Here is a 24,771-nt window from a genome sequence, read left to right on the forward strand (position 1 = left end):
CGCACAAATTCCCCTTCCCCCAAAGATGCCTGAACCTTGCCCTGGCCCGCTCTAAGATAAATGCCCTGAAACTGGGGTTCATTTCTTAGTTCTTTCTCTCTCCCTCTGGGAAGGTTCCAGGCCCATCTGGTCTGGCTTAAGACATGCTTGTTGCTTTTTGCGAATAATCAGCATTTTCTTTCCACTGTTGCACACAATCTGGACATCTGAACAGTGTGATCCCTAGAAGATTCTGCCAAAGCTTGCTCAGCATGAAGATGTGTATCTCCTCCCATCCCATCACCTCTGGCCCTTCCAATGTGAGGAAAGAGAGAGTCCAAAATGGGGGGGAGAGCTTGTTCTGAAGAGCTAGCTTGCACATACCAAGTCACAGGGGAGAGAGTGAAAGCAACATCTGTGACGGGCTCTTCTGACCTGAACATCTGGCCTGAAGTCATGTCCTTCCAAAGGAGCGTGTCCAGAGCTCACAGCCTGGGCGCTATCCTACCTGCACTGGCTGAGCGGGGCTGCTCTGCGTTCTTCTCCTTGCCGAGAAGTACAGTAATTCACGGGGAGATGTCTAAGACCTCAGAAAATGGTTGCTGTGCCAAAGATTCTGTTGGTGCTCAGTTTTTCTATCATCTCCCTTTTACTGCCTGTGCTAAAAGTCACGAAATGACATTTCTTGGACTCCTTCTGCCAGCTGGGTACCAGCTAGGTTTGCCAATGGGAGGAGGCACTCATGAGAATAGAAGGCAGGAAACAGATGGAAGCCATTATGCTTCTGGTAGGGGCTTCAGTGAGGGCTTCCTGGGCTCCTGGCTTCATTCTCATCCATGATGGTGTCAGGTACAGACATGTCAACATCAGCGTGAGCTTCTGGATTTGGGGTAACACTACCAGGCCACTTGTGCTCCCCCAGCCCTTGGTTGCTATGGGTTTCTGCTGTAACTAATCCCTCGTAACAATGTTTTTCCTCTTTTGCTCCTCCAGCTCTTCCTATGTTTTTGTAACCAATGCCCCTTATTAAATTCTCTTCTGCTGGAAATACCTAGAATGGTTTCTTTCTTCCTAGTTACTGATCAATTCAAACTCCTACCTAAATCCTAGAAAAAGAGAAGCTCGGAATGAATCTGAGTCGGTTATCTGAGTAATTATTTGGACCTGGTGCTCTTGTCAGATGGATACAAGGTAAGGTCCAGGCTGTGACTCTGATGTAGAAGGTTTTTGCTCACATTGGTGGGGAACAATTGACCAAAACTGCCTGCCTTGGCCAGGCCCGATGACAACCGCTTGCCTGGGTTTTCTCACAGCAGGAGGTCCCGACAAAGAACGCAGCGCTGCTGCTGCTGAAAACTAACAGGGAGAATTCGGGAGGGGCCAAAAGGAGGGAGGACAAGACATGCCAGCCCATAGTATGTTTGTAAAACTAAACTGGGGACTTCCCTGGTGGCACAGTGGTTAGGAATCCACCTGCCAATGTAGGGTACGTGGGTTCGAGCCCTGGTCCGGGAAGATCCCGCATGCCGCCGAGCAATGAAGCCCGTGCACCACAACTACTGAGCCTGCGCTCTAGAGCTCAGGAGCCACAACTACTGAGCCCATGTGCCACAACTACTGAAGCCCTCGAGCCTAGAGCCCGTGATCCACAACAAGAGAAGCCACCACAATGAGAAGCCTGCACACCACAACGAAGAGTAGCCCCGCTTGCCACAACTAGAGAAAGCCCACGCGCAGCAACAAAGACCCAAACGCAGCCAAAAAAAAAAACCTAACCTGGAAGAATTCGGGAGGGGCTGAAAGGAGGAGGGAAGAGACGATATGTCCTGCCCTGACCTCCCAGAAACCCTCACGCTGGAATCCATCTTGGCTGAGAGATGCGTGCGCCACCAGGCAGGACCCTGAGTCAGACCAAATATGGGCACGAGCAAGATGATTGGCCAGAGACAACCCAGAAAGCTAACATCATTACCTTAAAACCTGAGACTGCGAGCCACGTGACAGAGCCGTTCTCCTGGGTTCCCTTACCCTCCTGCTCTCCCCTAAAGCGCCCCTTCCCAATAAAGTCTTTTGCTTTGTCAGCACGTGTGTCTCCTCGGACAACTCATTTCCGGGTGTTAGACAAGAGCCCACGCTCGGGCCCTGGAAGGGGTCCCCCTTCCTGCAACAATATCTTGGCCAGGTCCCCTGGCTATAGCTCATTAACCACATAACTGCAGAGTAAGAACGGCTGATGCTGCCAAAGGATACAGTGGACAGTGGTACCATCATGAACACACCCTGGGGACCAAGGCCAGAGGAGTTGTTGTACAACTGCCCCCAGAGGGTAGCATCCAGTTTCAGTCTCATTCCTGAAGTATCTGCTCCAGGCTCTGAGCAGTCAGGAAGGAGTCCTTGGAGTAAAGCACACACAGGCAGACTGAGCTGAAGGACTCTCTGGAGGATGGGCAGACCCAAGCAGGGTAGGAGCCAGGCTCCTGTGGCCAGCTGCCTCGGCACCTCAGTGCCAGAGCTGTCTCTGGATTCAGGGACTTTGAGCCTGAAAGCCTGGAGACATAGGCTTGGCTCTACACAACATCAAGCAAGTCAGGTGACCTCTCAGGCCTCATCCGTAGATGGGGGATTGGACTAGAATGTTCTGCTGGGGTGGGTCCTGGCAGCTCTAACGCTTTATGAGTAAACAGTCTCCTGGGACAGTGGTTTTCAACTACTTGGGGGAGTTTTGGAAAAATACCAGGGCCCCAGATATTCAGATTTAAATGGCAGCCAAAGTTGAAAACCACTGTCCCAGAGCAGTCTGCCCCAATGTTTAAAGGACATAGGAATCCCCTGGGGATCTTCTTAAAATATGGATTTTGATCTGCCAGCTTCGAATGGGTCCCAAGATTCTCCATTTCCAACAGGCTTCCTGCTGGTGCTGAAACTGCTGGGCACTATTTTGAGTAAAAAGGTACTAAAGTTCTTCCCAAATTTGATCTTCTAAGGCAGGTTCTCAACCTTTAGAGCATCAGAATCCAGCAGTCCTGCAGGTCCGGAAATCTGCATTTCTGATGTTGATGTTTCTGATCAGGGGACCATACTCTGAGATCCACTGCTCTCAGACAATGGTCCTGGATCCTGGCTGCATATGAAAGCCACCTGGGAAGCTTTTATAATGCCACTCACCTCCTCCAGCTGTCCCACATCAGACTAATTGAATCAGAATCTCTAGGGTTGGACCAAGGCATGGCTAGGTTCCAAAAGATACTCAGGTGATTCTAATAAGTAGCAGGGGCGGGGGTGGGGAGAAGGGACCCACTGCTCCTAGATGGGTGATTCTCAAGGAGCTGGGGGGAGTGATTTTTCTCCTTCCTCTCCTCTCTCCAGGGGACATTTGACAACGTCTGAAGACATTTTTGGTTGTCACAAGTGGGAGTTGGGGGGAGATGTTACTGGCATCTAGTGGGTAAAAGCCAAGGCTCTGCTAAGCATCCTAGAGTACAAAAGATGGGACCCCAGGACGAATAATTATCTGACCCCAAATGTCCATTGTTCCAAGATTCAGAAACCTTGCCCTAGAGAAAATCCCAGGCTACACCCCAGATCTACTGAATCAGAAGCTGCATTTTTACCAAGTTTCCCAGGTGATTCCCAAGTTGGAGAAGCACTGCCTCAGATCAGAGGCTCTCTCTTTAAGCACTTTGAAATGCCCTGCGAGGCTCATGAAAGCACCAAGTACTGGGGCCCATCCCCAGAGTTTCTGAGTCAGCAGGTCTGGGGTGGAGCCATGAATTTGCATTTGTAAAGATTTCCACCTCCCCCGAACCACAACTAAGAACTAAGAACATATATACACTACCAAACGTAAGGTAGATAGCTAGTGGGAAGCAGCCGCATAGCACAGGGAGATCAGCTCGGTGCTTTGGGACCGCCTGGAGGGGTGGGATAGGGAGAGTGGGAGGGAGGGAGACGCAAGAGGGAAGAGATATGGGAACATATGTATATGTGTAACTGATTCACTTTGTTGTAGAGCAGAAACTGACACACCATTGTAAAGCAATTGTACCCCAATAAAGATGTTAAAAAAAAAAAGAACTAAGAACTACTATTTGCCCAACAAATCCAGACTAAGGTAAAATAGCCAAATCCCTTCCAGTTTACAAACTGAGTGTTTGCTGACTACCGGAGTCTATGACAATGGAACTACATCTGCCAGCTGAAAGACACAGAGATGCTCTCTGCAGGAAATGTCCGGCCAATGTCAAAAACTCTGCTCAGTGCTACAGGGCAGATCCCTGAACTAAAGCAGCGGGATTACCCCGTACCTCTGCCAGCCTCCAGCTGCCTCAATGGCAATCCAAGAGAGGGACAAAAGTCCGAGGAAAGCCATGAGCTGTGCAGTCAACTCTAGCGTAGAGACTGAGGCTAGGTCTGCGCTGAGCCAGAGAAATAGGGATGAAGAGAACCACTGAAAGCAAAACTGGCTGCTTATGCTTTACATTCGGGACATGGATGCTTCCTTAAAAATCCACTGTACGGACACCCCCTGCTCCTTCCAAAGCAGGCGCCTCCTGAGGGCTGGTGACATTCTCTTACCAACACAGGAGGCTGGTCGGCCACTCCACGCCTTGTTGTCCATACACGTGACTGTCTGCTCCCCTTTCAATGTGTATCCTGGTGAGCAATAGTACTCACACCGGGAGTTAAAGTAGGCACCGTCGACGCACTTAAACCCTCCATTTGCTGGCATGGCAAGGGTAGGACATCGCTTTTCTGAGAAAGAGAAAACCAGAGATTCAGTATTACTTAGATTTTGTTCATGGAGTTTCAGAGTCCAGAAACTCTGAAAGCATAGGGTGAAGTTAATTGAAATATAACTGATAAAAGTAGAGAAATGATAGATAGTGTAACCGAGCAGGACCCTATGGGTCCTTCCCGGGGCAGACCCCTCCCCCATACCCTCTGCTGTAGCTCCTCTCTGAAGACCCAGATTAATAGCATCTGATGCATATTCCCTGAGTTTTTCAGATGCTAAAACCACCACCAAATGGAAGGAATTAACTACTTGATGATCAAGAGCACGTAGCCCCCAGACCTTCCGGCGCCTAGAATGTTAACCTCCGTTTCCTCACCATCAGCCAATCAGAGAATTGTGTACAAGCTGAATTGTGTACCCTGCAACACCCCTCCCTCACCTGGCCTTTAAAAATGCTGTGCTGAACCCTTTCAAGGAGTTGGTGGGGCGGTGGGTTTGGGCTCGAGCCACTCGTTCTCCTTGCTTGGACCTGCAATAACCTTTCTCTGCTCCAAACTCCGATGTTTCGATTTGTTTGGCCTCACTGTGCGTCAGGCGCATGAACTTGCATTTGGTAACAATGGTTGCATGTCACACAGAAGGGACACAAAGTTTTACACCAGACTGGCTTGGGTTGGCATCCCAGCTAAACCACGGTCTTATGCTGGGCTCCTCAGAAAGAGACGCTGAGACCAGGATTTGTGTGCAAGTGATTAAGAAAGTGCTCCCAGGGGAGACCAGTGAAGGGTGGGGGAAGCAGGACGGGGGAGGGGAGGTAGCCGGGCAAGGTAGCAACTCAGGCAAAGTCAGCCTCAGCCTGATTCCGCAGGGAAGATCTGGAGCGTGAGTGATGCCTGAGTCTGCCCTGCCTCCAGGCAGGGCAGCTGGGCTTTCCTAATCCTTTACCAGTCAGTACTGGGCAGCTACAGGCTGCCCATGGGGAATGCTCTCCCTGTCAGAACGAAGAAAGCAGTCCTCTGAAGGCGCAGAGCCTCTTCTTCCTTGGTAGAAGATCAACCGAAGGTGCAAGTCATTAAGAGCAAAGCGCCCAGAAGCTGGGGGATGGACACACAGAACTGGTAGCAGGGCATCCAGGGACATATGGGGGAAGCACTGAAAGTGTTCACTATAGTCACCCAGAGGCGTAGTCTGCCTAGAGTGGATCACACGGCTGCAGACCCCAACCTCAGTTTCCCAACAATAAAGTAATGGCACCCATATCAATAGCATTGTTGCAAAAATTGCATATATGTGAAATGCTTGGCACACAGCAGGCGCTCCATCATGATAGCTTTTTTGAACAGCAATGGCATCTAAAATGCACTTCAACGATGCTGTGTCACTTGCAGTTTCCCAAATGAGACGACTTTCCAGGAAGCTAAAAGTCAGCCCCTGAAATGTGCTTCCAACCTTCTCCCCTGAGGCACAGCGCCTTTCATGGAATCAGCATCCTTCCGCGGTAATTCTCTCCTCGCCTCCCTAAGTTCCACTCCTTGGGAGGACGCTTGTGGCTACTACCAGGAGTCCATGGCAGAGCACCATTCTTAGGGTCGGTTTTACACGTCTGTCCCTAATGCTGTTCTGTGGGACCCCTGATGGCAGATGACCCTTGATGGCAGAGTGTGTCTTTACCTGTGTGTCTTGTTTGTTTTTCAATCCCCAAACCCTTTGCTGGGGCCAGCACTTTGCTAAACAGACCTCTGTTCTCTCCCCCTTTCCAAACAGCTGATCGCACCCCTCTGTCTGAAATGTGTCATCTTACTTCCGCCATATCTTAGGAACTAACGCATGGCTTCTGCTCACAAGGGGAGTTTTTCTCATCAAAGACCACAAAGCATTCAGTAAAAATCCCTGATCTCAGAGCAAAAGAACTTTGGCCCCAAATGGCCCCGAGGCCGCAGCATGGGGCCGGGCTACTCACGCTTGCAGATGACCTTGTCCGACCACCGTCTGTTTGACTGGCAGATCAGCTGGGAAGAGCCATGCAGCTCGTAGCCCTTCTGGCAGCGAATGTCACACCTGGTTCCCAGGGCTGTTTTGTAGTATCCTCCCTGAGGGGCCCTGCAGTACACATCCCCGTACTTCACCTTGATGGGGGAGCACCACGGGGTATCTACAGGTAGCAGAAACAAAGGAGAGGAGAAATAGCAAGTGACATCTTCAGAAAATGTGTCTCTTCACTCTCGAAGTCCCTGGCTGGCTGCATTCCAGATTTTGGACCTCCAAATAGTGCCCCACGTCTTTTAAGTTGTCTCTGGGTGGGGAGGTTATGATCATGGGAGTAGGCGTCAGACATATACGAATATGGGTCCAGGTTCCTCCATTAGTAGCTGTGTGATCTTGGACAAGTTACTTAACCTCTCTGAGTCAATACCTCTACCTATGTCATAGGACTCTTACAAGTCCTCTTACAAGGACTGAAAAAACAATGCATATCAAGCGTCTAGCACAGTGCCTAGCACACAGTGAACGTTCAATGAATGCTTGTTCTTTTGAATATTTCCCTTAACTAGATACATAATTCCCTTGAGAGCAGCTGTTACCGTTGTGAACCTTAACCCCAGCCATCCATACAGAGTGGCGGGGGAGTCAATAATTGATTAATTTAGATTTTTTTCCAAGTCTGTATCATATTCACTGTAAAAGCACTTAATACGATCCTAATCAATGTGAACGAAGCAACAATTTGCAGGGTTTTGCCACAGGATATAATTTGGGCTTAACGTCACAGAACAATTTCTCCCCATTGGGAAGCTACCTCCTTTTTCAGATGTCCCCAGTTAAGCCCCATTTAGGTAAGAGATGACACCCTTCTCCAATGGCAAAGTTCCAGGGTGTTTTGATTTTGGTCTCGTAGTTGCCCAGAGCACAGCTTAGGATGACACTATTAAAGCAGAACCTCTCCCCTGGGCCTTTGGAAGGTGTCGCTGAGGGCCATAAAATTAGTAGGGCAAGACTAGCTCCTCGAAAGCTCCCACAGTGGCCACCGTACAGTCAATGGGGACCAGAGACTGGCTCCCTCAAGCCTGTCAGGCTCTCCATGCCTTGAACAGGAGCCCCCTCCCTAGGGCTGCCAGCTTCTCCCTCCACCCCAGCACCTGAGCTGACAGTGAGTGAAGTTCGTGCGCCATCATGTGGCCAAGGAGGAAATCCCCTGTTTGACTTTGCCAGGAATTCTCTTCTGATGATGTGTTTCTGGCTGCTTCTCAGCCATGAAAACCAACAGTTCTGTCCAGGTCTCGTGCATGGACTGTTTTTTGTTTTGTTTTTTTTTTTACTTATGTGCTTTGACATCTCCTTTGCCTAATATTTTCATCATATAATGTTTTTCAGACAGCTTCAAGTGGGTGCTACCGTCGGGACTCAAGCAGTATTTCCTGGACTTTCTGGGGAGAAGTGATGCCCCACGCTTAGCCTACAGCTGATTAAGTTTGATCTCTTGGATGCAGTCTTGCAAGAGCTTACTCTAGGCCTCCAGGCCTTCCTTGAACAAAGTTTCGTTCCTCTTGGGTTTATACATCTAGTCTGTATATGCTAACATTTTTAAATGAGAAAAAATCTGGACCCTGAAGTAAAGTACAAAACAGTATACATATCTCCATTATTTTCCTCTAAGTATAAAAGAATTTTTTAAATTTATTTATTTATTTTTGGCTGCGTTGGGTCTTCGTTGCTATACGCGGGCTTTCTCTAGTTGTGGCAAGCGGGGGCTACTCTTAGTTGCGGTGCGCGGGCTTCTCATTGCGGTGGTTTCTCTTGTTGCGGAGCACGGTCTCTAGGCGCACGGGCTTCAGTAGTTGTGGCTCACGGGCTCTAGAGCACAGGCTCAGTAGTTGTGGCGCACGGGCTTAGTTGCTCCGGGCATGTGGGATCTTCCCGGACCAGGGCTCGAACCTGTGTCCCCTGCATTGGCAGGTGGATTCTTAACCACTGCGCCACCAGGGAAGTCCTATAAAAGAATTATTGAACTAATTTTAAATGTTTCAGTTCTTTCTTTGGTGATGGCTCCAGGTAAGCCATGAAGCTAAGAGATTTCAAGATCACAGTTTGGGGTATGTTTGCTTAGCACTGCCAAGTTGTGGATATTTCTTCTATAATCAAAAGTCCTTAAGATAAATTCTGGAAAAATCCATAGATGCCTACCACTCAAATTAAACTAACATTTGGAACCTACTGGCTTCTATGACTACTAGAAGTGAGGTATATTTCTCTCCCCCTCTCTCTTTCTGCCTGTCTTTTCCAACTGTAATAGGAAAGACCACCCACAAGGAAACTCCAAAATGCACTTGGTGTTTTCAAGCTCAAAGAAGCACTTTTTTTTTTTTGCGGTACGAAGGCCTCTCACCACTGTGGCCTCCCCCGCTGCGGAGCACAGGCCCCGGACGCACAGGCTCAGCGGCCATGGCTCACGGGCCCAGCCGCTCCGCGGCATGTGGGATCTTCCCGGACTGGGGCACGAACCCGCGTCCCCTGCATCGGCAGGCGGACTCTCAACCACTGCGCCACCAGGGAAGCTCTCACGGTGTTAAATCTTAAAAGTCATCTGTCGCCTGACCTCTCTGTCTTTGTCCTCTCCCACACCCCTTCCTCCTAACTTCCCCACTGCCTCACTTCCTCTTAGTTTCCCTGTCTGCCCTATTCCCCTGCTGGACTGCAAGGCTTCTCTGCTTCCCCAGCTCTGGCCTCTTCTTCTCTTGCCAACTGGTCCCCTTCACTACCCTTCTGTCACCATCTCACAGGACAAACTGTGAAATCCTTGATTGAGAACTGGGCTCCAGAGAGAGAAAATGAAATCCCCATTGGAGAGGGCAGAAGGGTGATGAGGTGAGAATGAATATGGGAGACCCAGAGGGAGACAATGAAAACAGTGAGCTAGCGGAGTATGGTGGATACTGGGCAGAGTCGAGAGGCCTGGGCAGATATTATCTATCATCTCCTAGTAACCTGGACAATTCAAAAAAATTTTCAGGGACCCACATTCATAGTCTATACAAGAGAGGAATGGATGAGATTATTTTCAAAGTCCCATCTACAATGGTTATTTTTATTCTGATTAAATTTTATATTTATATCGGTGCTAAAATGTCAAAATAAAAAAGGTCCCATCTAGCTGTGAAGTTGTATGATTCAAATTCTTATTCCTCTCTGATCTCCTACCCCTCTCACACCCATGCCTACTTCCTTAATCCTTCTTCTGACTGATAACTTTGAGTAGTCTCTTGTAAACCTTTCAGCTAAAGGCAAATCCTCTTTACGTTCTGGGTCCTGATCACAATTCCGCAGATGCACAAACTGGAAGAGCGTCCAATTCTCTACTTGTTTTTCGCTCAAATGTTGAAAACACTCACATCCTCCAGCTTCTGGACTTTGGCGTGAGTTTAGGAGGGGCACGATTTTATTTTTTCATTTTTAAATTTATTTATTTATTTTTGGCTGCGTTGGGTCTTCGTTGGGGTGCGCAGGCTTCTCAGTGCGGTGGCTTCTCTTGTTGCGGAGCACGGGCTCTAGGTGCGCGGGCTTCAGTAGTTGTGGCACACGGGCTCAGCAGTTGTGGCTTGCGGGCTCTAGAGCACAGGCTCAGTAGTTGTGGTGCACGGGCTTAGTTGCTCTGCGGCATGTGGGATCTTCCCGGACCAGGGCTCGAACCTGTGTCCCCAGCATTGGCAGGTGGATTCTTAACCACTGCGCCACCAGGGAAGCCCGAGGGGCACGATTTTAGAGTAAACTAATATGAGGCGGCAGACCTGCAATTCTTAGCACACACACATTATGGTTGTCTTTTTCGCAAATGTGCCCAGGACAAATATTTAAGGCAGCAGGTCCATTAGAGAATGACCTGCATATACATGTATTACAAATTCGCATATTTCAGTACAGCCATGCAATTAGCAGATTTTTTTTACTCAGCTATTTTGAGTCTTCAAATCCTTCCAGCAGAGCTGCCTACGCATCCCAGAGCTGTGCTGTTGTCAACATGTGGGGGGAAAAAATCTTGTTTCTATTTATTCGCAAAAGGAATTTCTTTTGGATTACTTTCCAAGACAAACCTTTGGAAGATATTTTGACATTTTAACAGCCCTGCAGTGATAATAATTAAAAATTCAGTGAGTGACTTGAATTTGAAGTGCATGCAAATAGCATGAGTTAAAAGTGAATTAGCGGAACATTTAACATAGAGGTTTAGAGAAAGGAAGCTCTTATGCTGCTTCAATTAAGACAGGGTTTATTTAGGGAGAAATCTAAATCGATTATTCAGGAAAACGTTTTCATCTCCCTGGGCCATTGTGGAGCTCCTGGGGTAAGCAGTGTCATGTAGCAGACCAAGGAGCTACTAGTGAACTCTGAATGTTGAGCTAAAACATCTGGATTTCAGACTCAAACATAACGTTTGCTAGCTGTGTGAGTCTGTGCAAGTCACCTCCCCTCTCTAATCTGCGGTTCCTTCATCTGTAAATAATAACATATCTCTACGCTCCTTCCTCCTTCCCTCAATTAGTGTGAAGACAGGATGGCATTCCAAGTAAAAGAATCAAAAGCAGTGCTTGCCACATTAAATGTTGGTTACACTTCACTTCCTTTTTTCTTTGATAAATTTTATAAATTATCAATTTAATTCAAAAAAACGTTTACTGAGTATGTGCCAGACACTGTATAGGGGCCGAAGGATCTAGAACTAATCTCCCAATGGACAATGGTTTGCCTCTAAGTTTTAAAACTAAAAAAAAAAATGACAGTGAAAACAATTTCCTAAGAAGTATTTATCCTTAAACATTCCGGGTAAGCTCTAGGCCAGGCACATATTTTCCTACATCTGGTTTACCTTCCACACTTGCAGTGCTGCGAAGCGAGGATGAACATTGAGAACAGTAATCTGAGGGTGCTATATAACCCCTCTTGGACATGTGAAGGGTCACACGTGCACGCGTGTGTTTTAGGAAGATTTTTCAATAAGGAACTCGAAAAAAAAAGATTTTTCAGAACTCTCAATTAAGAAGTGTTAGGTATGTATACGTATAGCTGATTCACTTTGTCATAAAGCAGAAACTCACACGCCGTTGTAAAGCAATTATACTCCAAGAAAGATGTTAAAAAAAAAAAAAGTGTTAGGAATCAGAATACCACCTTACCCCAAACATCTAATTAACAAGTTTGTGCTTTGCTGGATTGGTTAATTCCTGAGGCAGTAATATAGGAGCTGTGGATAGGAATGAGTATCTGTATTCACAGGTCATAAGCAAACGTGGAACATGGTGGGAAACACCTGGACATAGACACCAGTCATTATATTAGCAAGGTTGTTCACTTGTGTGGAAAACAACTGAAGGACTCTCTCCAACCAAAGGCTGACCAGTACTACCCTGATTCTCTTATAACTCAGACATATCACAACAGAGCAGGGGAGTGTCCTCCTGCCAGAACGCAGATACATTTCCTGGGCAAAATGCCACAATAGAACTTTATTAATCAATTGTCTTCAGATTATTTCTCAACTGTAAAAGGAACTGAATTCAGAGAGAAATAATCTAAATTTGCCCTCACTTTCCTCAGGGCTCCCAAAGCTTCAGAGAAACGACTCACCATTAGAAAATATTTATGGACATACTTACCTGAGCCTGCATAGAAGGTTCTTGTTTAGGCTTTTTATACCTGCTGGAGGGGGTGGATTGCTGGAAGTGTGTAGAGATGGAGCTCTTTATCATTAAAGTTTCATTGGGCAACACACTTTACTCATCATTTCAGGAGCCAAGCCAGACTCAGAAAGAGCACAATGAAATGAGCTTATGAAAATCAAGTTTTCTCATTCCTCATTCATCTCAGTACATTAGCAGCACTGGGTCCAGATTTGACCTGGGATGGTTTACTCTGGACGATTCTGGCTGTAATGTATGAATCAGGTAGAACTCATGGCTTGATTTTCACTTTCATCAGCTAGAGCTTGGCTTTGCAGAAGTAAGGACAGTAAAGAAACTGATGAGAATAAAATGACCACTGGGGTGCTGAAGGACAGCACTTCAGAGATTTCCAAATGCTTTTTGTTTTCTTTCATTTGTTTTTCTGTATTTTCTTTCAAATGGGAGCGTATGCATATTAATTTTAAAACATTTTGTTTTCTCGACAGGTAATTAGAACTTAAAATGTGTTGTCTGGTCACTTTATTATAGTCTGCTCTGCAGGGCAAAAAGGAAAGTCCTCCTGGCATCAGCAGGTCTTCATTAGCACATAAGCAAAGCATTCACCTTTATATCTAGCGTGTGAATACGCGACTTCATCGTCTTCTAGTGGTGAGTCTCCAGATCCTACAATAAAAAAGAACAGAAACTGCAGCAAGAAAAGCCACATGATACGGACGAATATTTTTGAAGCACTGCTTTGGCACAGTCCATGCAAGAGGGGCTATTAGAACGCACAGCCAAGAGTAAAAGCTTTTGTGGCCATTCATGAAGGGACAGGGGACCTCTCAGAGTGAACCTGGCTGGGCTGGGATTACCAGAGCCAATCAAGATGAGCCTCAAATGGTTTTGGAATTACCACATGCCAACTGAAATTCTCGACTCGGAATTGAAAGAAAGTCAACTTCACTCTGAGAAGAGGCCGATGGATATGAATCTCATGCCAGAGGAGACGCAGTAAAATGTGTATAACTCAGATACGGCCCAGACTTTCTCCAGCAATCAAAGAAAACCTGGTAGAAGTGGGTGTTTATGTTACCTGAGAATCAGTCCATTGTATGAAATGAACTTGGGTGGAGGTTAAGGAGGAAAATCAAATGTCTTATCTTAATGACAAAGAAATATAAAGCTGTCTTGGTACATCTGTAGGAAATGAGTGTTGAAACTGATGATATGGATGTTTATTCAAAACCTCTCACCGAGGCATGGCTAAAGTCAAATTTCGTGATGAGTCTTGCTACCCTTGAAAACACCAGCCTCATAGAGAAAGTCTGTGCTTGATTTCAAAATTTAAACTCATTTGGAAGTTGGAACTGACTCATTTTTAACCTGTTAAATATTGAATTCCAGTAAATGGTAGATACTTAATCTTTAAAGCAGTGCCAGGCCCCAAACTTCAAAGCGATAATCTTACATTCAGAGATCTTTCCTCCTAGCCTTCCTAGTCTGATCACTGACTGTTGAGTTAATACCATCTTGATCACACATTTACCAGCAGGGACCGCAACCATCACAGATAAGAACATTCTCTTTTATGAGGTTACTGCAAGTCCTCACACGCCAAAGCCTTGTTACACATCTAAGAGGATTGCTACACAAACAAGTTCAGGGCCGACTGTCAGAAACTGGATTTCTATACTCTGAGTTCTGAGTTTTCTCCATTTGCCTTCACCAGGCACGTCAGGAATAAACTACATGCATTGTTAAACCACAGATTCAAGAGCACAAGCTCAACTCTGGTGTCATTTGAAGAGTGGTAAATGTTTGCCTAAAGAGAGGAACCCTCCTGGTTACACCATGAGACAAGTCTTTATAATGAGTCAAAAGGAGATATAAAGATGGTTCGCATCACCACCCCCAAGGTAGCAGCGTCCCTGGTAGAGTAAAGCAGCTCTTCTGTTCATTTGTTTCTTTTTTTTTTTTTTTTTTTTTAACTATTGCTCCATCTTGTTTTGGCTTGCTCGGTTCTTTGTTTTTTTTATTTTTGGCTGTGTTGGGTCTTTGTTGCTGCGCGTGGGTTTCTCTAGTTGAGGCGAGCGGGAGCTACTCTTTGTTGCGGTGCGCAGGCTTCTCACTGCGGTGGCTTCTCTTGTTGCGGAGCATGGGCTCTAGGCGTGCGGGCTTCAGTAGTTGTGGCACATGGGCTCAGTAGTTGTGGCTCACGGGCTCTAGAGCACAGGCTCAGTAGTTGCGGAGCACGGGCTTAGTTGCTCTGCGGCAGGTGGGACCTTCCCGGACCAGGGCTCGAACCCGTGTCCCCTGCATTGGCAGGCGGATTCTCAACCACTGTGCCACCAGGGAAGCCCTCAGTTGTTTCTTTGGAAAGCCCATTGAAACCCCAAACCAGGCATTCTCACTACTGCCTTTACTTAAATTAGAGCCTGCAAGGCAGACAGTTCAGATGATCTCAAGAGTTTACCTTGATTAGCAACTTGATTAGTAGCACACTTATATTGGTCCATCCACCTCCACTTAGATCACAACCACTCATTATCTCTCTCTGCCTATCTTGAACTGTGATGACTCTAAGTCAGAAATTCCCCTTTGCCAATGATTGTTCCAGGGGTAGGCATGAAACCCAGTATTGGCCAGTGACAAGGAAAAATATGTCTGCTTTGGGGGAACAGGGCTTATGGAAAAGACTTTCCCCCTGATAAAAGAGAAAAGTGCACAAGAAAACTCTTTTGCCCTCTTTTCTCCCTTCCTGCTTTGGAAGCTATGGTGTAAGGATAAATGCCTGAAGCTACAGCAGCCATTTTGCAACCATGAGGTAAGATGTCTCAGGACAAAAGGTTTTTGGCTGAGGATGGTAGAGTGGAACTATTAAAAGAACCTGGGGTCTGTGATGACTTTATTGGGCTACTAAATCAGCCCTAGACATCCTACCTCCATACTTCTTGCTAGGTCAATAATAAATGTCCTTTCAATTTAAGCCATTGTGAATAGCATTGTCACTTGCAGCTTAATGCATTCAAACTGATTCACAAATGAACAGGAAATTTACTGCCTATTATTGATAAGAGATAAGAGAATACAAAATAAACGGATATTAGCTACCCCTTCCCCCAGGATCCCAGTTTATATTCAGCCTAAACTCATATATCAACTTCTATAAAAAATGATGACTAGTCTACAAAACGGACATCATGAAGGATACAATAAGATCAGAGACCACTGACTAACTTATGTTCAGCAGACTGTACGTATTAAAGCTCACTAAAGCAGCAAAGGAAATCCACACATATTAGAGAAAGATTTTCCACAGGGTTAAAATAGAAAGAAAGGAATAAAAAGAGAGAGAGAAGTTGGCAGGGAAGGAGAGAGGGAGGTTTCCTAACAAACTCTTCTTTATTTACAAAAGGCCGTCCCTTTAGAATTCTGGTTAATTGAGGTTTTATCATGAAAACCATTAATCAGTCCTCATGTGGTTCAGATTACCACTCTTTGGAAAGAATGCTTCAGTGCTTCTTCTACACAAATACAAATTCTACATTGGCTCAGAAATCAGAAACTCAGTGCCATGTAGGATTCTGTCCCTCAGCCATACCTGGAGCCAATTCCATTTATAATTCTGCTCTCCTTGCAGAAACTTCATCTAAATCAACAGATTTGCAAAGAAATAGTCACTCCTTTTTTCCCAAAGTTCAAAGAAGGGTCTTTCTGGTCCATTGAATCCCACCCTTTCATCCAGTATGTCCAGGTAGTTAACACCATTGAGGCAACCAACACACTCTTAAGAAATATCTATTAAATGTATTAGAATTACACCAGGAATTTAGATTTAGAAGGCTAGACTGCTCTTTTCATCACCCTAAAAGTTTTTTCATCGTGACGGTGGTGGGTAGAGGGAGCATTTGAAACTAACGGAAGATGTAGCCAATTTGCTAAACTACATTCCTGTATTGACTGTGATACATGATGCAAGTTGACAGATTTGCTGGTTCTGTGTTAAAGTTTTAGCTCAAAGGGTTGGGTTTATTTTTTAATTATTTTGAAGATAGCTATACATTCTTAACTTTTGTCAGAAATTTTTGTTTTTCCCCCTCATCATCCTTATTCTAATAATAATTTTATTACTATCAGGAGTCATCATATTTAATAGTAAACTACATCATCAATTTTATACTGAAAGTCAATGGGAAAATCAAACTCACTTCGCAGTAAAGATTCTAAACTTGAGTCCCTGGCCTCCTAGAGGAACAATGGAAGCACTCTGGGGGAGTCCATGAACCCCTTGCAATTGGACATGCTTTTTGGTACATGAATATACTTTCCTGGGGAAAAACTCGCTGACTTTTAGTAGATTTTAATAAGGGTCTGTGATCCAAAAAATTATTAAGAATCATGGTTTTACAGCATTCTTTATTATGAAGCATGTTAGAGTATTTACTAAAGAAGTATGCAGTATCTCCTTGATATTTGAAACTTTTTAGTATGGGAGAGGAGAGACAAATATATTTCAAACAAGGATAAGTGCTTATCTTTATTAGATCTTACTGCTTTCTTCTCTAGATTATTGTTATCCAATGGAACTTTCTGCAATGATGGACATGCTCTATATCTATGCCGTACAATAGGATAGCCACTAGCCACATGTGATCATTAAGCACTTGAAATATGGCTAGTACAACTGGGCGGATACATTTTTTATTTCATTGAACTTTAATTAATTTAAATTTTTACAGCCATGTGGCTAGTGGTTACCATACTAGACAGCATAGGTTTAGACTTAATTTAAAAATATATATTTTGTGGAGATAAATCATGTCTCTAAATTGCTCAATGGTGAGAACCATGTCTAATTTGCCTTGTATACCTAGCATATGATTCAGAATTGGTAGCTGACAAATGTTGGAAGAAAAGAGAAAAATCTGCCTCATGTTTCTTATGACACATAAATCATGTGTCATTATGCTCGTATGTCTGGAATGGTTTTATCCCACTCAGTATAGCTTCAGGATATAAATTTGAACGGTGACAATACTGGAGATTTGGATGTTTAGAAAAAGGTATTTTGGGCACTTCCCTGGCGGCACAGTGGTTAAGAATCCGCCTGCCAATGCAGGGGACACGGGTTCGATCCCTGGTCCGGGAAGATCCCACATGCTGCGGAGCAACTAAGACTGCAAGCCACAACTACTGAGCCTGCGTGCCACAACTACTGAAGTCCACGTGCCTAGAACCTGTGCTCCGCAACAAGAGAAACCACCGCAATGAGAAGGCCACGCACTGCAATGAAGAGTAGCCCCAGCTCAGCTGGCCGCAACTAGAGAAAGCCTGCACGCAGCAATGAAGACCCAACACAGCCAAAAATAAATACATTAAAATAAATAAATAAATAAATTTTAAGAAAAAGGAAAAGGTATTTTGCACTGTTGGAAGACACAGGGTATTCATTTACGGGAACCAGATGATTTAGTGCTAGCAAATGATTTGCCAAAGGGGCTACACTGCAGCTGTAGTAAAGTCAAAAGGACATTTGAATGGCTTCTGAACAAAGATCAAATCCAGGGCACTGCCAGGAAAACACAGCCAAGGATATGACCGTCAAATCCTTTGTTAAGTCAAGGTGGTGCTTCAGAGTACTTTCAGTCATACAAGAGTCCCTTTAGAGAGTAAAGGTGTGTCTCCCAGATCCTCTCAAAGAAACAACAGAGAAGAGTTTATGTCTGTGAGATTTGTGGATGTGGCTTCTGTCTAATGGACAGAATGTCTAATGGACAGGAGACCCACAAAGTGCTTAATGAGGTATATATTCAGAAATATTACCAACATGACTGAGGGGGACAGAGACATTATAGAGTGAGGAGAGCCCTTTGAACTCCCAGAATTCTACTGTCAGGAAGCAGGCTCATAGAGCTGCTTAGCTGTAAATAGGTGTTACCCTTCCTGGAAAAGGAAAGATTGCTTAGAGGGTGGAATCAAGAGCGTAGAGAATAGAGCAGAGAACCATAAAGAATTCTTTCCAGACTGTGAGGCCTGAAGAAAGAACTACCAAAACTTGGCCAGCTCGATTTCAGGACTTCTATGGAACAGTGACTCCTTTATGCCTCCCATTTAACCCCATTTTTAACAGGAATCTCTATAGCAGTTATATTATGGCTATTCGACCATTGTAGGTTGGGTATGTGGGGAGAAGATACCTCTTTGGTTTTACAGGTCTACAGATAGAGGAGAACTGTATTCAAGCAGTTACAGTTAAAGAAGTACATAGAAGGCGCCTCATCCCCACCTGGCCCTGATTGAGATGATGAGATTCTGGACTTTGAGCTGATGCTACAATGGGATAAGACTTTTAGGGACCTTGGGAGGGCATGAGTGTATTTTGCATGTGGGAAGGACAGGGATCACTGGGTGCCAGAGGGTAGACTGTGATATGCAGCCCCCCGTGATCCCTTTCTCCCAGAATTCATACCTTTGTATAACTCTCCCGTATTGGGACGGACTTACTGACTTTGCTTCTAATGAAAAGAATATAGCAGAAGGGATGTTATATCTCTTCTGAGATATAAGAGGACTGTGGTTTCCATCTTGGACATTCTCTCACTGTCTTTCTTGGATCACGCATCCTGGGGCATGCCAACTGCCAAGTCTTGATGGAGTCCCATATGGAGAAGCGCATGTGGTGAGGAACAAAAGCCTGCCAATAGTCATGTGAATAAGGTTGGAAGAAGATCTACACACACACACACATACAAACACGCCGAGCCTTCAGATTAAACCTCAGGCCAAGGCAACAACTTGATTGCAACCTCATGAGAAACCCTGAGCCAGCTAAGCCATGACCGGATTGTAATGTACACAAATTCTGATATAAGAAGCAGTATTTGTTTTAAAAACAAAAAAGGGGGTGTGGGTCCTCTCTAGTAAAATAAACTGTTGTCAAGTTTAGTCCGTGAATTCGTATGACTGGGTGATAAAATCTGCTTTAGGAATAAGTGACTTTCAGTCTCAAGATATTACATAGTTTATCCTTTGAGGCAGGAAAACCCCTGTGTTTCTCTATATATATGTCTTCACGTCCTAAAGATCTTTACAAAATGGGAGCCTTATTTTACTGCTGTGAAGCATTACTCCTGAGTCTCTCGCATTCTGTGGCTTTTGCTAACACTTACAAGTGTTCCAACATTTTGGGAGAGCCTGAGGAAGGGTGGACAGAGGGTAGAGTGGTAACCCATCTCTCCTCCGTGGGTAAATTTGCAAGGGCTTCTTAGCTAGTCCTAATATACGGGGGACCATTGATTGAAGAAGCCCAGGTGTGAGTCTCACATGCCCGACTGGCAGGCAAGACTTGCTCTGTTATGTCTTGGCAAAGTTTTGAGACAGAGGAGAGATGTCCAGGAGTTGTGTATAAATGTGTGTGTTTGAAGGAGTGGAGCAGAGAAGACAATTTAGCTTTTCAAGAGCATCCGCTTCAACTCCAAGATATAGGAGCGAGTACACAGAGGGCCAGATACTGTAAATGAGACCCTCTTCCTTGGAAACTTTACACCTCTAAATCAGGGGCAGACTAACAGATAAAAGCCCAAGGGTAAGAAAAGGGGGTGGCGGAAGTACACAGAGATGATGCCCGTCCCAAGTGGAACAAGGGGATCCAGAAAGATGGATCTAAATAAACCTTTTGCTAATCACGGGGAGTAGACTGAAGGCAATGTTTATTACCAGTATTTTTCTTGGAGGAGAACATCCACGAAAATATTCAGATGGGACAAGTTTACAGTACATCTCAGACATTCGCTTCACTATACACCCTCCTCTTTTCCCCTCCCCATCACCATCCCAAAGCCCTCACATGTACCAACAATCAACTAGAGTAGCGTTTCAAACTTTTGACCCAATTTAATGTCATAGCTAGTATTTTCAGAGTGAAAGAGAACAGAATTGAAAATGTCAGGGCTCATTGCACATATTAAAGATAAATACTACTTTGTGCAACTTATGTTTTAATTATACAGGTGTACGTGCAGTAGGGCGTCCCCAGTTTGCATGAGACAGTCTGATTTCGTGTCTGTTGTCCCGGCATTATTATCACTAGCACTCCCTCACACTCAGAAGTGTTCTGATTGGACAATAAATACTATATTAACCCAAATAACAGGTCACAGTATATATTTCTTCCTATGGGTCTTAGTCAAAATAATTGGAAAAACAGTGATTTAGAATATTTTGAAACACCCATAGGTAATAAGAGCCTTGTCTAGTTAATTCTTTGTTTCCTCCCTCCAAAGGAAGATACCTGACTATCTGAGAAAGGCTTCTGCGGGCAGTAAGGGAAGCCTTTGCTTCGCCCTGATTTGTTCAGGACCTGGATGTTCTAGCCCATGAGACGCCAAGCAGGGACTGAGCTTCCTCAATGGCGCATGGCCATCCTCTCTGGTAGGATGCAATTGAAAGAGCCCTGGGATTAAGTTCCAGCTCCTCCACTAATTCTATGGTATTGACTGAGGAAGCCACTTTCCTTTCCTGAGCCTCAGTTTGCTCACCTGTAAAAGGGAGTGACAGTAACGGGGAGAAGAGTGCAGTACATGTCTTCAAATTATGTCCCCTCTGAACATTCCTATAGTCAACCTCTAGCTGGGATCATGGTAGTTCTCCTCCAACTGGTAATAAACCATGAGCATGGTGCATGACACCTTCACCAGATTCCTTCATTTTCATTGCCCCTTTAAGTAAGTCCTAGGGCAATCCCATGAGGGAGGTATCATTCAGGGACTAGCATGTATAGGTGGGGAGGGCAGCAACCCTTTGTAACCTTGTTCATGCTCTGATGTCAGCTCAGAGAATGAAATGAATATCGAGTACAAGGCAAACAAGGATTGAACTCTTCTGATCATAAATCCTGTGCTATTTCACAACTTCTTGTTTCTGTCTCTCTGCCTTTACACAACCCACCTGAAAAGCCCTTCCCCTCCTCTCAGCCCCTTTCCTGATTTAAAAGCTATTTCAAAGCCTAGCTCCTCTAAGTTGGTCTTTTCTAATCTTCACTTTAAAGTCTATTCACATTCACATGCTCTGTCCTATTTTTGAATTAGCACTGATCTTATATGGGTTTGGATTTTTCAGAAGTTGTTTCAGACGTGTGTAGGTTCTGTCTTCCCAGGTAGACAGAAAACTTCTCAGGGAAGTTATGTTGATAATATTTCTGAATATATAACTCATTAAGAACTTCGTGGGTCTCCTGTGAATCTCTTGGAGTTCACTCCATTAGACAAAAGCCACATCCACAAATCTCATAAACTCTTGTCTGTTGTTTGATTGAGAGGATCTGGGAGACACATCCTTGCTCTCTTAGAGCTTCAGTGAACAAAGCACCGCTCCACCCAGAGTTCCTCAAAAGGCTTCTTCCCCTCGAGGCTTTCGTCTACATACCCCTGATCTGCTGGAGCTGTTCCACCAGCATCAAAGCGAGACACCATCTCCCTGAGTGAAGGCTATACTTACAGAAACAGATACTGTATTTAAGATTCAAAAAAGCTGCCCAAATAAAGCTGCAATTGGCACATCGTTCTTGGCAGTAAACCAGTGGTATAATTTACAAAATTCTGGCACATTGTAGCAAAACTGAGAAGAACAGGATTCAGGAAAGAGAGATGCTAAGAAAAGAAAAGAAAATTGCAGCCGTGTGCACTGAGGATAGTAGGGCAAGCGTCTAACTGAATAGCTGTAGAATGATAAAATGTAGATTAAAGGGAGAGAGACAGGCAGGCAGACAGACTGGACGGGGGTAGGGAGAGAGAGAGAAAGAAAGAGAGAAGTGAGGAAAGACACTGCCAGAAAACATCCCTTAAATAAACATCATAGGATTGTCTGTGACAGGCTGCAGCCTGTTCAGCTGAAACCTGAGGCTTCATCCTTCTGGAACATTCTCTGGCTCCCTGACAGAGGATGGAACACCATCACCCAAGGATGAAAACCTGGACTTCACTTGAAGCCTTTCGTGCTCTGCCGTGATGAGAAGTAGAACGGTTTCTTTTCCGGGTAGCTTCTCTCTTGGATTTTGAAAGCATGGTTTTCCACCCAGTGTCCTTGAACTGACAGTCACACACTGGCTGCTGTCAGTTATTATTATCTTCACTGGGAGACTCAAGCTCTGGGGAAAAAAGAAGGTGGAACTGAACCGATGGCAATTCTGGGTTTCAACATGCTAATCGGCAAGCCTTGTGTACTACCTCTTGGGAGTGGCTAAACTCCAATACACAATGTCTGGTGCTACCCCTTTCTAGGTGTGCTGGGCATCCACTGTGTTCTTCTGAGGGAAACAGGACCCCTCCTTTTCGAGAACTGTACCATTCCCCCATGCTACCCACATGCTTCTAGCGGAGATGGCTTTTTCCTAACCCCTGACCACAGGGACAATCACGGGAATCAAGCTGGAACGATCAGATCCTTCAGAGGATTTTTCTCTGGTCGTAAAATATGGTAAAAGGAAAATACAGTGGTAAAAAGAAGCTATGATCCCTGTATATGCCAATGACAAAGGTTAAGTCTCGTAGAGAATGCGAATCCGAGAGAATGAAATCACAGAAAAGCAGGGACAAAACAGAGATAGAGGGAGAGAAAGAGCGATCTCACAGTATTTGAGCCCTTGGTTCCATTATGCCTTGGGCCCACCAGCATACCCCTGCCCTTACAGAAAACAAAACCTCCCTTTGGCCAAAGCTGGTTCAAGATGAGTTTCTGTCACTTACCATCAAGAGGTCTGACTTAAATAGCAGGCCATCGGTTCACATTTGAATGAAATGAATAACCGAAGGATATGGTACGACCTCTGATTTGGGATAAGAAATCAGTCTCAGAACATAACCTCCAATTCCTTATTTCAAAACAATAGTGTAGCTCAGATTTAAAACAGCTTCGTGTGCTGTTCAACAAATTTAGTGGGATCAGCTTATTTTTTAAATTTTCATTGGAGTCTAGTTGATTTATAATGTTGTGTTAGTTTCAGGTGTACAGCAAAGTGAATCAGTTATACATATACATATATACACTCTTTTTTAGGTTCTTTTCCCACATAGGCCATTACAGAGTATTGAGTAAAGTTCCCTGTGCTATAACAGTAGGTCCTTACTAATTATCTATTTTATATATAGTAGTGTGTATGTGTCAATCCCTATCTCCCAATTTATCCCTCCCCGTCCCTTACGCCCTGGTAACCATAAGTTTGTTTTCTACATCTGCAACTCTCATTTCGCTTTTGTAGATAAGTTCATTTGTATCCTTTTTAAAAAAATTTTTTTTTCATTTCATTTTTGGCTTCATCAGGTCTTAGCTGCGGGATCTTCGTTGCAGCACGTGGGCTCTTTCGTTGCGGCGTGCAGGCTTCTCTCTAGTTGCTGTGGGTGGGCTCCGGAGCCTATGGGCTCTGTGTTTTGTGGCACACGGGCTCTGTAGTTTGCAGCACACGGGCTTAGTAGCTGTGGCGCACAGGCTTAGTTGCCCCGCGGCATGTGGGATCTTAGTTCCCCGACCAGGGATCAAACCCATGTCCCCTGCATTGGAAGGAGGATTCTTAACCACTGGACCACCAGGGAAGTCCCTGTATCCTTTTTTTTTTAGATTCCACACATAAGTGACATCATATGATGCTTGTCTTTCTCTGTCTGACGTACTTCACTCAGTATGACAATCTCTAGGTCCAACCATATTGCTGCAAATGACATTATTTCATTCCTTTTTATGGGGGAATCAGCTTTATTTTTAATAAAATACATTAGATCAGAATGAGAAAAAACAGTCACTGTATATAGTAAAGGTTTATGTAACTTCTGGCTCAGTAACATAATTATGTATATTATATATATAATATTTCATTGATTCTAAAAAAGCATTTTTTTACATTTTAATTTCTCTGAACTCACGATGACCTTTATAATCGATGGAATGGCTTAATTTAATTGGCATCACTTCTTTCTTTCTTAGTGGTATTTAAAATAACAATGCCTTTGACAACCACTGGAGTCTTAGATGTGATGACATACTGTGTGTGTGTGGTAGTGTGTATGCGCGTGCATCTGTGTGCTCTGGACTGTGGTGTAAAGTATATTTCTTACTGCTGGTAGCAATAGAAAGAATTTGAAAATAAGTGCATTACATGACTTACCTAGGGATTCCAAATTGATAATCAACTTTGATTTAATAAAGGAATTTTTAAAAAAATTGATAAAGTAATCTTTGCTGAAGTAATCTTTGATAAAGTAATACATATCAACTAAGGCATTTATCCACTCTCATACTTACATTATGCCTTAACACAGGGGTCCCCAACCCCCAGGCCGCAGACAGTCGTTAGCTCAACATCACTAATAATTAGAGAAATGCAAATCCAAACTACAATAAGGTATCACCTCA

The 24,771-nt window shown here is 44.6% G+C and overlaps 1 protein-coding gene across 2 annotated transcripts in view; it reads right to left on the bottom strand.

Annotated features, from left to right (window-relative positions):
* Nucleotides 1-24,771, bottom strand: part of SRPX (sushi repeat containing protein X-linked) — a 99,339-nt gene that overhangs the window by 42,850 nt on the left and 31,718 nt on the right. Inside the window, exons 2-4 of one of the 2 annotated variants that reach the window (XM_032620864.1) lie at nt 12,991-13,050; nt 6,675-6,866; nt 4,555-4,731 (exon numbers count right to left, since the gene is read on the bottom strand). In XM_032620864.1, coding sequence (XP_032476755.1) covers nt 4,555-4,731; nt 6,675-6,866; nt 12,991-13,050 — 429 coding nt within the window. The remainder of the gene's footprint in view (nt 1-4,554; nt 4,732-6,674; nt 6,867-12,990; nt 13,051-24,771) is intronic. The other variant, XM_032620865.1, reaches the window with a different exon arrangement.

This window comes from Phocoena sinus, chromosome X (assembly GCF_008692025.1).
Source record: "Phocoena sinus isolate mPhoSin1 chromosome X, mPhoSin1.pri, whole genome shotgun sequence".
Lineage (NCBI taxonomy): Eukaryota > Metazoa > Chordata > Mammalia > Artiodactyla > Phocoenidae > Phocoena > Phocoena sinus.